The sequence below is a fragment of the Macrotis lagotis genome, chromosome 1 (genome assembly GCF_037893015.1).
Source record: "Macrotis lagotis isolate mMagLag1 chromosome 1, bilby.v1.9.chrom.fasta, whole genome shotgun sequence".
Lineage (NCBI taxonomy): Eukaryota > Metazoa > Chordata > Mammalia > Peramelemorphia > Peramelidae > Macrotis > Macrotis lagotis.
The window spans coordinates 264,852,276-264,864,807 of record NC_133658.1 but is presented as its reverse complement, the minus strand read 5'-3'; the positions used below and the strand labels follow the sequence as shown (position 1 = coordinate 264,864,807).

The following is a 12,532-nucleotide window of genomic DNA, read 5'->3' as shown; positions in this document are numbered from 1 at the left end:
ATTTTTGGAGAGTTTTACAGAAGCTACAGACAAAATATGAAAGCCATCATATGACAAAGGAAAAGTTTAGAAACTCAGAAATGCATAAAATACATGTATAATATTTTTCCTTAACATTGATCCCACATATAGTCTATGACTACATAACCCAAATTTTACCATAAAGTACCCCATAAAAAGAAAAAAGATAATGGGGCGGCTAGGTGGTACAGTGGATAAAGCACCGACTCTGGAGTCAGGAGTACCTGGGTTCAAATCCGGTCTCAGACACTTAATAATTACCTAGCTGTGTGGCCTTGGGCAAGCCACTTAACCCCATTGCCTAGCAAAAACCTAAAAACAAACAAAAAAAAAGATAAAATTAAGACTTCTTTACAAAGGGAGGGCCCAAAATAGATATTCTAGATCATGGGGGCACTATATCCCTAACTCACTCAATGTAGAAGAGATAACTATATATAAAAAAGAAACCAATTATATTGAAAGTTATTGAAATGTATTTTTAAAAGTTAATAATCTCTAAGTTAAGAATTCTGTGTGGGGCAGCTAGGTGGTGCAGTGGATAAAGCACCAGCCCTAGAGTCAGGAGTACCTGGGTTCAAATCCGATCTCAGACACTTAATAATTACCTAGCTGTGTGGCCTTGGGCAAGCCACTTAACCCCATTGCCTTGCAAAAAAAAAAGAATTCTGTGTAAAACTAGGTGGCACAGTGTATACAGCACCAGCCAAGGAGTCAAGAGGACCTGAGTTCAAATCCAACCCTGAGTTTGGATTCAGTCTCAGACATTTAATAAATGCCTAGCTGTGTGACTGCTTTGCTAAAAAAAAAAAAAAAAAAAAAAAAAAAATGTAGCCCAATTGATAGTCTAGTAAACACCCTGTCCAGAAAGTAGCACATTACTAAACCAATTGACTGGAAATTAATGAATACCTGATGAGGGGTGAAGAATTTTGGGGGAAGGGAAGAGAATGACTCCCTAATCAATTCATCAAACTTTCAGTGACACTCCAAGTTTTCTGTCCATCCCTATGTACATTCCTGAATCTTTCTGATAGTAGTGTCTTCTCATTACTAATGTTAAGGGTAGGACTGAGTCCTTGCCTAATTTATGAATCACTATATTAAACAGAGAACCAGCCACTGAGAAAGGAATTCTGATGGAAGTAACTTTACCTCATTTCAAAAAACAGTTCAAGCTAGTATGATTCTATACCTCAAGAAACTCATTAGCTAACAGTGACTTTTAGACCACTTTCTAGGTGATATTCTGAAGAGAGTTCAGTTCAAATCTTCCCTCAGATGCTTACTAGCTATGTTCAGTCTCCTCCTCTGTAAAACGAGGATAATAATATCTGCAGTACCTACCTCACAGGGATAGTGTGAAAATCAAATGAGATAATACATCAAGGGGGCAGCTAAGTTGTGCAATGGATAGAATAATGACCCTGAAGTCAGGAGGACCTGAGTTCAAATTTGAATTCAGAAAGTTGATAGTGTTTGTCCTTCATTCTTGAGGGAGACCGTGATATTCAGGGAGGTGATATCATGACAAGCACATGAATTGGATTTGAATGAGGAGGTGCTGTGCTAAGTCACCAGTCTCACTTTCTCTCTAGAACTATCTATATCCAGTGGCCAGATATGAATCAGAACAACTGGAGATGGCCCTGCATAGGAGACAATCAGGGTTAAGTGACTTGCCCAGGGTCACACAGGGAGTTAGTGTCAAGTGTCTGAGACTGGATTCAAACTCCTGTCCTCCTGACTCCAAGGCCAATGCTCTATCACCTAGCTGACCAGACACTTGATACTTATTAGCTGTGTGACCTCAGGCAAGTCACAATCCTGTAGCCCTGCAAAAACCAAAACCAAAACCAAAACCAAAAAAGCAAATAAAAGAAATGAGATAATACATTAAGTATTTTGCAAACCTTAAAACTCTATGTAAATGGGTTTTTTTTTTATTTTTGTTATTGCTGTCCAATATTTAAAAGAGAAGAACAGTCAGGGCAGAGGCAAATCAACTTTTTTAAAAAAAACTATTGAGTTTTCCCTTATGAACCAACTCCTCAGTGCCTATCATAGTGGCTGGCACAGAGTAGATGTTACATAAAAGTTTGTTAATTATTCATTGACTGATTGGTGATTTTATTTCAGGCAATAAGAAGATGACTTGAAATGATAAAAACAAGATTTCAAACACACCACTGAGCATTTGTTTACTCTCTATGACTTTATTAAACTTATTCCCCTGTAGGTGCATTTGAGAAAACCAGAGGATATAAATGCTAATAAAAAATTCAAATGAATATAGATTTCTTCAATTCCTTATCCCTTCTCCTAGCATTAGGATTCCACTTCCAAACAACTAGCTCTGCCTATAGACAGAATAACAATAACAAATATTGACTAATATTAAATTGCTTATCTGTGACACTTAGAAAAGAGAAGCATTTCACTTTAGGAAGGACAGGACAGGCTAGGGTAATGCTACCTATGCTCCAACATTTTTATGCTAGTAATCAGATTCCTGCAATAAAAATTATTCTCCAATTATGGATTATGGGTCCACTATACTCATTATATATGAGACTATTCTCATTAATAAAAATTTCAGCAGAACCTACTAGCCTAACCCCAGTAAAGGAGAGATTCAACACCAGATACTTGGAAATTGGGTAAAATAAAAACAATTATAACAATAACCTTGAGAAATTGGTGGCATTTACTGTGGTAGTACAAGCAATTGATACATACCAGCTTGCTCTCTATTTATTATATCCTTTAAACCTCACCAAACACTATAAATATTACCAATCCTATTTTATTTGTCAAAATAGTTCAACAGTGGTCATGGGGTTGTCACCAATACTGTAGAGGAAATTTTTGCTGCTTGTTTGCTGTTGTTCTTTAGTCATTTTTCATTTATGTCCAACAATTCATGATTCCATTTGAGATTTTCTTGGTAAGTATACTGAAATGGTTTGCCATTTCCTTAGCTCCAGGTCATTTTACAGATGAGGAAACCAAAGTAGACAGGGTTAAATGACTTGCTCAGGGTCATACAACTAAGAGAGTCTAAAGTCATATTTGAACTCAAGTCTTCCTAACTCCAGGTCCAATTCTCTACCAACTGTCCATATATCTGAAATTATCTAGCCTTGAAAGTACAGTAAAATCAGATTAAAATGAAAAATCAAAGGAGAAAAGAATCTAAGAGGAAGATTTAGTCTGGATTTAAAAGAAGAATTATAAGCACAACAACCTTGGGTCATTTTAAGGGCCTGAGAGAGAACTATAGAATCTCTTTCTCTTCCTCCACCTTCCAGTAGGTCAGTGAACATTTTTGGTCCCAAAATTGTGAGTAATAAGACTCACCCAAATCATTATAAACTAGAGATACTAGGAATTTGTGCAAATGTAAACATTAGGCCCAACTCAAATTCTAACTCATTCAAGAAGCCTTCCCACATTCAATAGCAACTTTTCCCTTCAACTTGTGTCATTTGTATTATGGTTGTTCAAGTATATCAACTTCCCTCCTGGTTCATAAGCCCCATCAAGTAAAGGACTATGTCTTTATTTACACTCTGTTCTTCTCCCAGCAGACAGGTGGGTAGCCCAATGGACAGAGTGCTCGGGCCTAGATGATGTACTATTAGTTATGTAAAATGTATATTATATAAAGGATAAATTGGAGATAAGCTTTGAGGGAAGGCACTGGACTTAAGAGGGAGTAGGAAAGGCTTCTTATAGAAGGTGGAATTACAAAGATAATTAATTCTTTAGGGGAAATAAAGGTCCCAAGGAGGTTCAGATAAATTCTATGTATTCAAGAAAGCATATTTCTACAAAGCCAGACTAGAAATACTAGATATTCCCATCCTCAACAATGCACATATACAAATGCACACACATTAGGGGTGTGAACCAGTGGGGTGAAGGCATTGGACTCACCATTGCCCCTTTTCCCATAGCTTTCACATAGAAGAGATAGTGTAGCATAATAATTATGCTCAGAGCTAGAAAATCGACATGTAGGATATGCCATCTACAAATCTTCATGCCTTAGTTTTCTTATCTACAAATGAGTTGAATAATGCTTGTGGCCTGGTGTAACTCTGAACAACAAACAATTTTGAACTGCAGAACACTAAAGAGGGTTTCCCAGACTTAAGAATCCTCATAACTACAACTAGGAAAGAAAAACAAATAGGAGGCAACCCAGCTAGATCTTCAATAGTTGAGATTTTTAGAAAAATGCAATGAGTGTTGAAGAGAAAAAAGAATCATAGAATCTTAATTCTTGGCAGAATCATAGTTAGTCAATTCTAACCTCGTTATTTAAAAAAAGAGGACTCTAAAACCTAGAGAAGTCAACAGATTTACCAATCACACAAAGCTGGAACCTAAAGCTAGATTTCTGATTCTAAAAATAATTTTCCTAAAACACCAAGAAAATAAAGACTGAGGCAAACTCTTAGATTCCACCATTTGCAGCTTCCAACTTCTCATAATATTAGTCATAGTATGCTGTTTTTGCTCCAGGCCCTAGTATCCTCCCCCTGGAAACTACATTATATCAATTTTACATTTAATTTTCTATAGTATTTCTTTCCAATAGTGTTTAAGCAAGTTCCTTAAGAACATAGCATTGTTTTATCTTTGTATCTGCAGTTCACATAAGCAATTAATAGATGATTGTTGAATGAATGACCATATGGGAGCTGCCTTGTTGGTGACTCCTTTTGGGACTCAGAAGATGGAATGTAGGTATAGTGAAAATAATTAGTTGCAATCATATCTTTGGTTCCAAACTCTGCTACTTACTCCCTATGTGACCTGGGACAAGTCAACCTCTCTGGACTTCAATTTCCTTTTCTAAAAGTAAGTTGAAGTAGATGATTTCTAAGGTCTCTAAATTCTCAATCGATGATCTTATTATCTTAAGCAAAAGCATTTTTGAAGAAAGGTGACTAGCCCAGATATCAGGCAGTCCAGATGCTCTCATGGAATTATATCCGGATTGAGTAACACACACTTAGAGATCCAGAATGTTGAGTGGCTAACTCCGATTCATTCCTTCACTCCACAGCCTTGATTGTGCTCCATGTGCCGGATGGCAGGCTGCCTTTCAAAGAATTCAAAAACCATTTGAGCTTCCCCAGGGTCAAGAGTGGTGAAGGCACCACTTACCCTCTAGGACAGGAGATAGCTTTCAGGACTTCCTCTTTCTCAGAAAAGAGGCTTAGAGGGACTTATCAGGTATCTAACCCCCTCCTACTCAGTTGCATTTCACTTGAAGGCAGGTCTCACCCTTCCACTGGACCAGAAACTTGGAGATTGAATTTCTCCTCCGATACCCAGGGGCCTCCCAAATGAATAAGGGAAGGGACTAAGCTTCCCACTATAGTGAGTTATTTTCTGGGCCCCCAGGGAGCCTGCCTCTGCCAGACAGCTAAGGACTGTTGGGAGGGGCCAAACACTTAGTAAAACAGTCAAAGCCTGGAAGGAGATCCCATATATAACAGAGTGCAGGGTTTCTGGTGAGATCTAGACAAGGTCAAGGATGCAAACAAGTTTTTGTTTCTGTTTCAAACTATTTTTGGTGGACAGTTAGGAGAACCTTACACACTAGAAAGAATACTGAAACCTGAAGTCTAGACCCTTAGTCTATACCTCAGTCCGTCAACGTCTGACCACTTTGGGATCCAAACCGTCAGTCCCCGCCCGTGCTTCCCAATTCAGAGCAACTCACTTACTCGGGTGTATTGATCCAGATGATGTCCAGGTGACAATAGTACACGCACTCTTTGTCCTTGTAAGTGTAGCAAGTGCAACGCTTTTCTCTCTTGCGTCCAGGGCTCTCTCCTTCCCCCACTGATGCTTGCCTCGATTCCTTGGGTTGGCCCGAACCCTTGTCTTGCCCGACTCCAGTCAGGCTCAGCTCTCTTATCGTCGCAACAGAAACTACTTCGTTTTCTTCTCCATCGCTCTCCCGGGCGACGGGAACCCTGGGGCCCCCGCCCCCTCCAGCTACCCCAGGCTCCGGGCGATTTGCTGTCGGAGGTAAGAATCCTGCAGGACAGAGAGAAAGCTGCAAAGCCCCTCTCACTCTACCTTTCACTGCCACTGAGAGCAGTACGACCTGCTTTCCCAGAAACATCTCCGTCCCCTGCCCAGGATTCCACAGTGTTCTACAGTCTCAGCCTCATCTCTCTTCTGTCCCCTAATTACCTCTCTTGAGGATATCTCTCTCTCTCTCTCTCTCTCTCTCTCTCGCTCTCGCTCTGTCTCTTTCTGTCTCTGTTTCATGTGTATGTGTGTGTCTGTGTCTGTGGGTGTATATATGTATATATGTATATATGTATATATATGTATATATGTATATATGTATATATTTCCCCTTCTTTTCTCCTCATCCCGAAACTCTTGCCAGAAGACGAGGTCCTTTCTCTTCTCAACCTATTCCCCTAGGCGTTCCTATCCTACCTTATACCTTCCTCTTTCTCCCAGAAGTGTCTCCCCTCCTAGAGGTAGCTCTCCATCCCCTACTGCGAGGAGTGCTCCACCTGTCTGGCAGAGGAGAAGTCCACCCCAGTCCTCAGGCACCCCGGCCCAGCTCGGGGACAGCTCCCAAAACTGACCCATTTGGCCGCCGGGCCTCCGACTTGTGGATAAGTTTCCCAGGTTTGGCCGCACGGGGGAGGGGTTCTCTCCAGGAGATCTCAAGGAGCTGTCTGGCCCGGCTTCAGAGGCAGTGGGAAGGCAGTTTCTATCTGTACCACTCTCTCCCCTCAAAGCAAAGTTTCTCTACGGTTGCCCTAGCTTAGTAGACTGAGACCAAATAAAATAGTTTTCGCCGCCACTCGGGGAATCAAAAGAGACCTTCTCCACACCGGGTCTGCCCTCCCAGTCCCCCGCGCCCTGGTCCCACTCCCCGCAATGAACCGGAGCTACCCAAGGTGACGAGTGGGGGGCGGGGGGGGGCGGGGAAGGCTGTTCTCTCTATGTATACATTGGAGGGAAGAAAGAGAAAAGGAGAGTATGCTACCCTAGGCTCAGTTACCTGCGGTGGAGGTCACTGTAAGTCCAAAGAGGAACCACAACCCGAGCTCCATGAACCCCAATCAGCCGATGGGCACCAAGTCAGAGGAAGCGGGGGAAATGCCCCGGACTGAGGGAATTCGCCCCTCGCAGGAGGCTGCGGAGCACCCGGGGGCTCCGCTGCGCACCAATGCCCTTGGGATCCAGATGTGATTAGAGCCAGTCCGGAGAAGACGGATATGTGCCGACTCTCTGAGTCCAGAATCAACCCAGGAGGGCGCTGAAGTCGTCATATGAAACCTTCAGAAGAAGTTGCTCATTTCTTCGCCGCTCTGCAAATATTCCTTTTCTTCCCTCTCTCCCCACCCCCCTTTCTCCGTCCCTCCCTATCGCCCCCAAACACACACCCTCTCACTCTCACCTCCCCCGCCCCCAAGGATGAGTTGAAGCCTCAACCAGAGTCTTAAAGTCGGGGGCACCCGCGGCCGCCTCCCAGCTTGCCAGGACAGCTGCCTCCGGGACTCGGCGGGCTTGCACGATGAGGGCAACAGAGTTGGAAGAGTGGGAGGGGGAAACACTGGTAACTGGAGGCCCGGTGCTTCTCCCGCACAGTGAGCCTGGGAAAGGGGGCGGGGGCTCCGGGGGGTCTGAGCAGAGACAGCTGCCGGAAGGACACACACACACACACACACACACACACACACACACACACACACACACACACACGAGTCAACTGGTTACACTGTTCATAGGAATGAGTTTAAGCAACATTTGCTATCATTTAATCCAATGCCTCCTTAAATTAAGATAAGGAAACCTGGAAAATCCAGTCTCCTTTAAAGATAAGAAAACAGTGGAAGTGATAAGATTCAAATCTTCTGGATGGAGATCCAAAGCTCTGTCCCTCACAACATACTGATCCCTAAATTTAGAAAATCCAGACATCGAACCTGCACTCTTCCCTGCTAAAGTGATGCTCCAGGATTTAACCTAAGGTGTAGCCGTAGTGTCATAGATAGAATTCCACACCTAAGAAAAACCGATTTCTTTGTTCACCTATTTCTCCAAGGGCATACCTGGTGTTTACATAAGGCAATGACAATTTCAAAAGGCCCTTGGAATCAGTCATCCAAGTGGTATTGGGTTCAGCCAGGGAAAAGCAGAGTGACAAACTCTGGTGAGTACTGTTCTTACTCACTGTTGTGTCATGAACACCTTCTGCAACCTGGTGGAGCCTATGGCTCCTTCAGGTAATGTTTTTAAATACATAAAATAAAATTTAAATGCATAAAATAAAATACTTAGGATCCCAAAAGAAACCTTTAGAAGTCACAATTATCAAGATATTAAAAATTCTGAGTTCAGTTACAAATGTTTCCACTGACTTCTTAGGAGTCTCAGGACCCAGATTAAGAATCTGTGTTAAAGATTACCTTCATTTCCAAGAAAGCTATAGATTCTGCCCAGATGATTATTGATTTAATCCAAAATGCAAGAGTAAAATATGCCCAAATTTTGTTACTCTGCCCCTGCATTTCAATTTAATCAACAAACATTTATTAAGAGCATAATATATGAGAAACACTATGCTAGCCTATCCCACACTCATCCAAACAAACATAAAATAAGTTTTCCACCTTGAGAACAGGTGAACAAAGTAATGATAACATGGTAACACTGATTTTGATAATATTTGAAGGTTACAACACACTTTCTTCTGAATTCTGGAGGGAAGTAGTTTAAGAACTATATCCCCTAATGTGCTTACAAACCAAGGAAAGGCAAGAAGCATTTATGAAGGACTTATTATGTACCAGTCACTGTGCTTATCAGGCAAACAGATCTGATTTTTCTGGGATTTTATGTAATTTTTTTTCATTCTCATCACAGTAATGGCTATAAAGCAATTTTATACAAAACTCAGAAAAAACAGCACCTCTGTCTGTTTCAGATGGGTCTCGTGCAGTGGAAGCCCTGCTGTGAATCAACGTTTTCACACATGGCAAGAACAAAGCATACCTCTGATGGCTTAAGAAGACCAGTTGAAGCTGAAGACAAGAGAACTGAAACAACTTCTCTGTTGATTCATAAGTCACAATAAGCAAACATAAACATGCAAAGTCATTAAATTCCACTGCCTTTTTTGCAATTAAAAAAAGTTGGAAATTGTAAAGGAATGATTGTTTTTCATGATCACTTCTAAATATATGCACTAATAGGGAAAGAAATTATCCTTTTTTCTTTTGAACCTGCTACAGTGGTAAGTACTGAATTTAGTATCAAAGAGTAGAGACATTCAAATTCTATCTGTCACATTTATTATAATTTTTCCTGATAAACCCTCCCCACCAAAAAAGTGGCTTTGAGAAATGCATTTATCTGGTTTTAGACAAGTATATACTATATTGGAATTTATATAATAATAGTCCTCCAGTCAATAAACTTTTATTAAGAACCTACTATTTGCCAGGCACTATGATAAGCTCTAGAGAAACAGAGGTAAAAGACAATCCATGTTTTCAAGGAGTTAACAGTCTAATAGGAGAGACAACATGCAAGCAACGGTTGCTGTTGATTATGGTTTTGGTTTTTTTTTCCTTCATTCTCCAAGAGGAATCTGACATCAGGGATGTGATGCCATGACATACAAGAGAGTTGGATTTAAGTGAAGGGGCTGCTGTGCAAAGTCAGTGCCCTTACTTTCTCCTCCACATCCATCTGGGTCCATTGGTGAGATATGGATCAGGATGACTGAAGATGGCTGTGGATGCAGTGAAAGAACTTTTTAAAGTTAGTTTTTTCCTAAGTCACAGTTGACTGAGGCAACATCAATTCAGTCATTAAGGGTGGGCAAGAAAGAGATGAGGTAAAGAGGCTAAGGATGATCTCTTTCAAAAAGAAGAAGAAATTGTTGGAAGAGTAAGACCCTTAGGATATCTCAGTGATTAAGGCATGAGAGGAAAAAAAAAGAAGAAAGGAGCCTCTTTTCCTAGTCAAAAAAAAAAAAAGTAACTTGGCTAAGGTCTAACAATTAGTGTCTCTTCCTGGTTTTGAATTCAAGACTTCCCGATTCCAGAACCAGCATTCTTTCTATTGTATTACTTAGTGGGCTTATAATAATAATCATATGGAGTAATTTAAAATTTGCAGTTTTACAAACATTATCTTATTTGACCCTCACAACTACTCTTTTAAGTAGGTAATACTGGTATTTATAATTTTGGTGGTTAGGGAAATTAAGTATCTTACTGACCATATAACCAACTAGTGACAGGGTTGGGATTGAACCTAGGTTTGGTGTTTAGTCTAGTGGTCTTTCTGCTGCAAGTCCCCAAAGGGGGAGAATATACTCTGAGAAAATTTTCTTCAAGAAATTTACTCAAAAACACTGAAAGTTTTGCATTATGTTTCCCTATGGCCCTGCTACTTGGATCAAAACCCCATGGTTGACTTACCTTTTCTAGCTTGTTTGCCTGGCTACCTATGGGTATAAGAGGGTAAAGGAAAAGAGGCAATGAAAAAAACTTCATCTAAGGAAAACATACTAGTTGACAGTCTTATCCTGTTTTTCCCCAATAAATTCCTCATTGAAATCCTGTGGTCTTACCACCACTCCCTTATTGGAATCTAATCTCTGTTACTCAGTACTGGCATGAACTGAGAAAGCTGTTTAACCTAGTCTTCAGCTATAAAATGAATGTAGAAGGGTTTATATTTAATGAAGTCTCATAATTCTGTGACCTTCCACTTACTCTCCTATCTTCCAACTCTTGCTGAAAGGAGAAGGAGGAGAAGGAGAAAGAGGAGTAGAATGGGGAGGAAGATGAGGAGGAGGAAGGTAAGGAAAAGGAGAAGAACAAGAATAAGAAACTGAAATGCAAATAGACAGAAACATCATGTGTCCAGAAAGCACTTCCCCCTATCAAGAACACATAGGAAAAAAATCATCTTGACATCTTTTCAGTAAGGCATGGTCTATAATATTATAGAACCAATGAACTATCTATCTCCCTGGAGTTCTATTTTTAGGAATTCACTGATTCTAGTAATATTCCTGTTGGATAATAGGCTGAAGTTTATAATAAATATAATAATTTATAATTTATAATAATATAAAATAGGACTTTGCCCCAGGTATTGAAAATGGAGGGAAAAGAGGCAAAGGGAGGGTGCTGAGGAAAGTGGTGCTTCCCTTATTGGTCATATCATTCATTTGGCAAGTGATATTATCCTCTACTGTTAATTCTCTTTTCATTCATTGTAATTCTGAGAAGACCATTTGACACCTCAATTTCATCTATTAAATGGACATAATAATAATAATAATACCTTCTATGTCTGCATCATGGTATTGTGGAGAACAGATGGGAAGTGATTTGATTTGCAAACTCTGAAGAGATATGTGTCAAATTGATAATTATGTTTTGTTCTCCTCTTCCTCTTTTGTTCCTTCCTTCTTCCCTTCAATTAAAAACTGTTCTACCACTCAAAGATATTTCTTCACATAAGGATCTTTCCAATAAAAATGAATTTCATTCAGAATCACACCTGGTTTGGCCTTAAATAATTAGCCTTCCTCAATTTCCCTTACAATCTTGACACTCCCAGCACCAGTACAAAACTTCCAGTTGTTATTCATCTTATTGGTCTGTTTCTTCAGTCTTAAGATTTGGGTGCTAAACTCTACATTTTAAGACAAAATCAATTGGAGCTCCCCATGTAAAGGCCAAACATTCATTATAATCATCTTAAACCTAAATTTTCTAGAAGATTTTAACCATGGGAGGCAAAAGTACATTGAATTCTACTTCAAAATCATTATTTGTTTGTGTTTAAGGAAGATGGCATGGTCTGAGAGAAGAAAAAAAAACATGGCATTCAGATTCCACAAAGTATCCACATAAACACTAAATAAGATAATCATTTTAAATGCATTGAAAAAGTATGATTATAAGGAATTATATTTGCTTCAATAATAAAGGAAAACCCAAGTGCTATTTTTTTGAATAAATAAGTAGTCAAACAATACAAGAAATTCTCAAAATACAAACTTCAAATTGTTAACTCCAAATCACCAATAATAACAGAAATGTAAATTAAAACCAAAGGAGAATTAGTGTGGGAGGGAATATAGGAAGACAGCAATGCTGATTGATTGTGGAGTTGGTTCACACATTCTGAAAACAATTTGGATTTATGAGGGACAGAGCTGGAGGCAACTGGAGAAAACCCATTGTTAAATTTTCAGTGAGCATTTATACCTCAGCAAAAGCTACAAATCGAGTTTTAATCTATTGTTTTGTTGATTGTCTGGACATAAAAAAATGATGGAGAAATTTAATAATGCAGATTAAGTTTAAAAATGTGTCCCGCTCACATTCTCCCCTGCCCTAGTTATTTATTAAATATTTTGATCTTTTTACATAGGGTTTGAATATACTTGCATGTATAAATGTAATTTTTCCTGATAGAATATGGACAA

At 39.7% G+C, this 12,532-nt stretch overlaps 1 protein-coding gene across 2 annotated transcripts in view; it reads right to left on the bottom strand.

Annotated features, from left to right (window-relative positions):
• EDN3 (endothelin 3) overlaps positions 1–7,628 on the bottom strand; it is a 34,808-nt gene extending 27,180 nt beyond the window's left edge. The window contains exons 1-3 of one of the 2 annotated variants that reach the window (XM_074210371.1): positions 7,472–7,628; positions 7,073–7,350; positions 5,766–6,081 (exon numbers count right to left, since the gene is read on the bottom strand). In XM_074210371.1, the coding sequence (XP_074066472.1) occupies positions 5,766–6,081; positions 7,073–7,124 (368 nt within the window). In that variant the 5' untranslated portion in view covers positions 7,125–7,350; positions 7,472–7,628. Of the gene's footprint in view, positions 1–5,765; positions 6,082–7,072; positions 7,400–7,471 lie in introns of those variants that run through there. The other variant, XM_074210372.1, reaches the window with a different exon arrangement.
• Between the last annotated feature and the right edge of the window lie 4,904 nt (positions 7,629–12,532).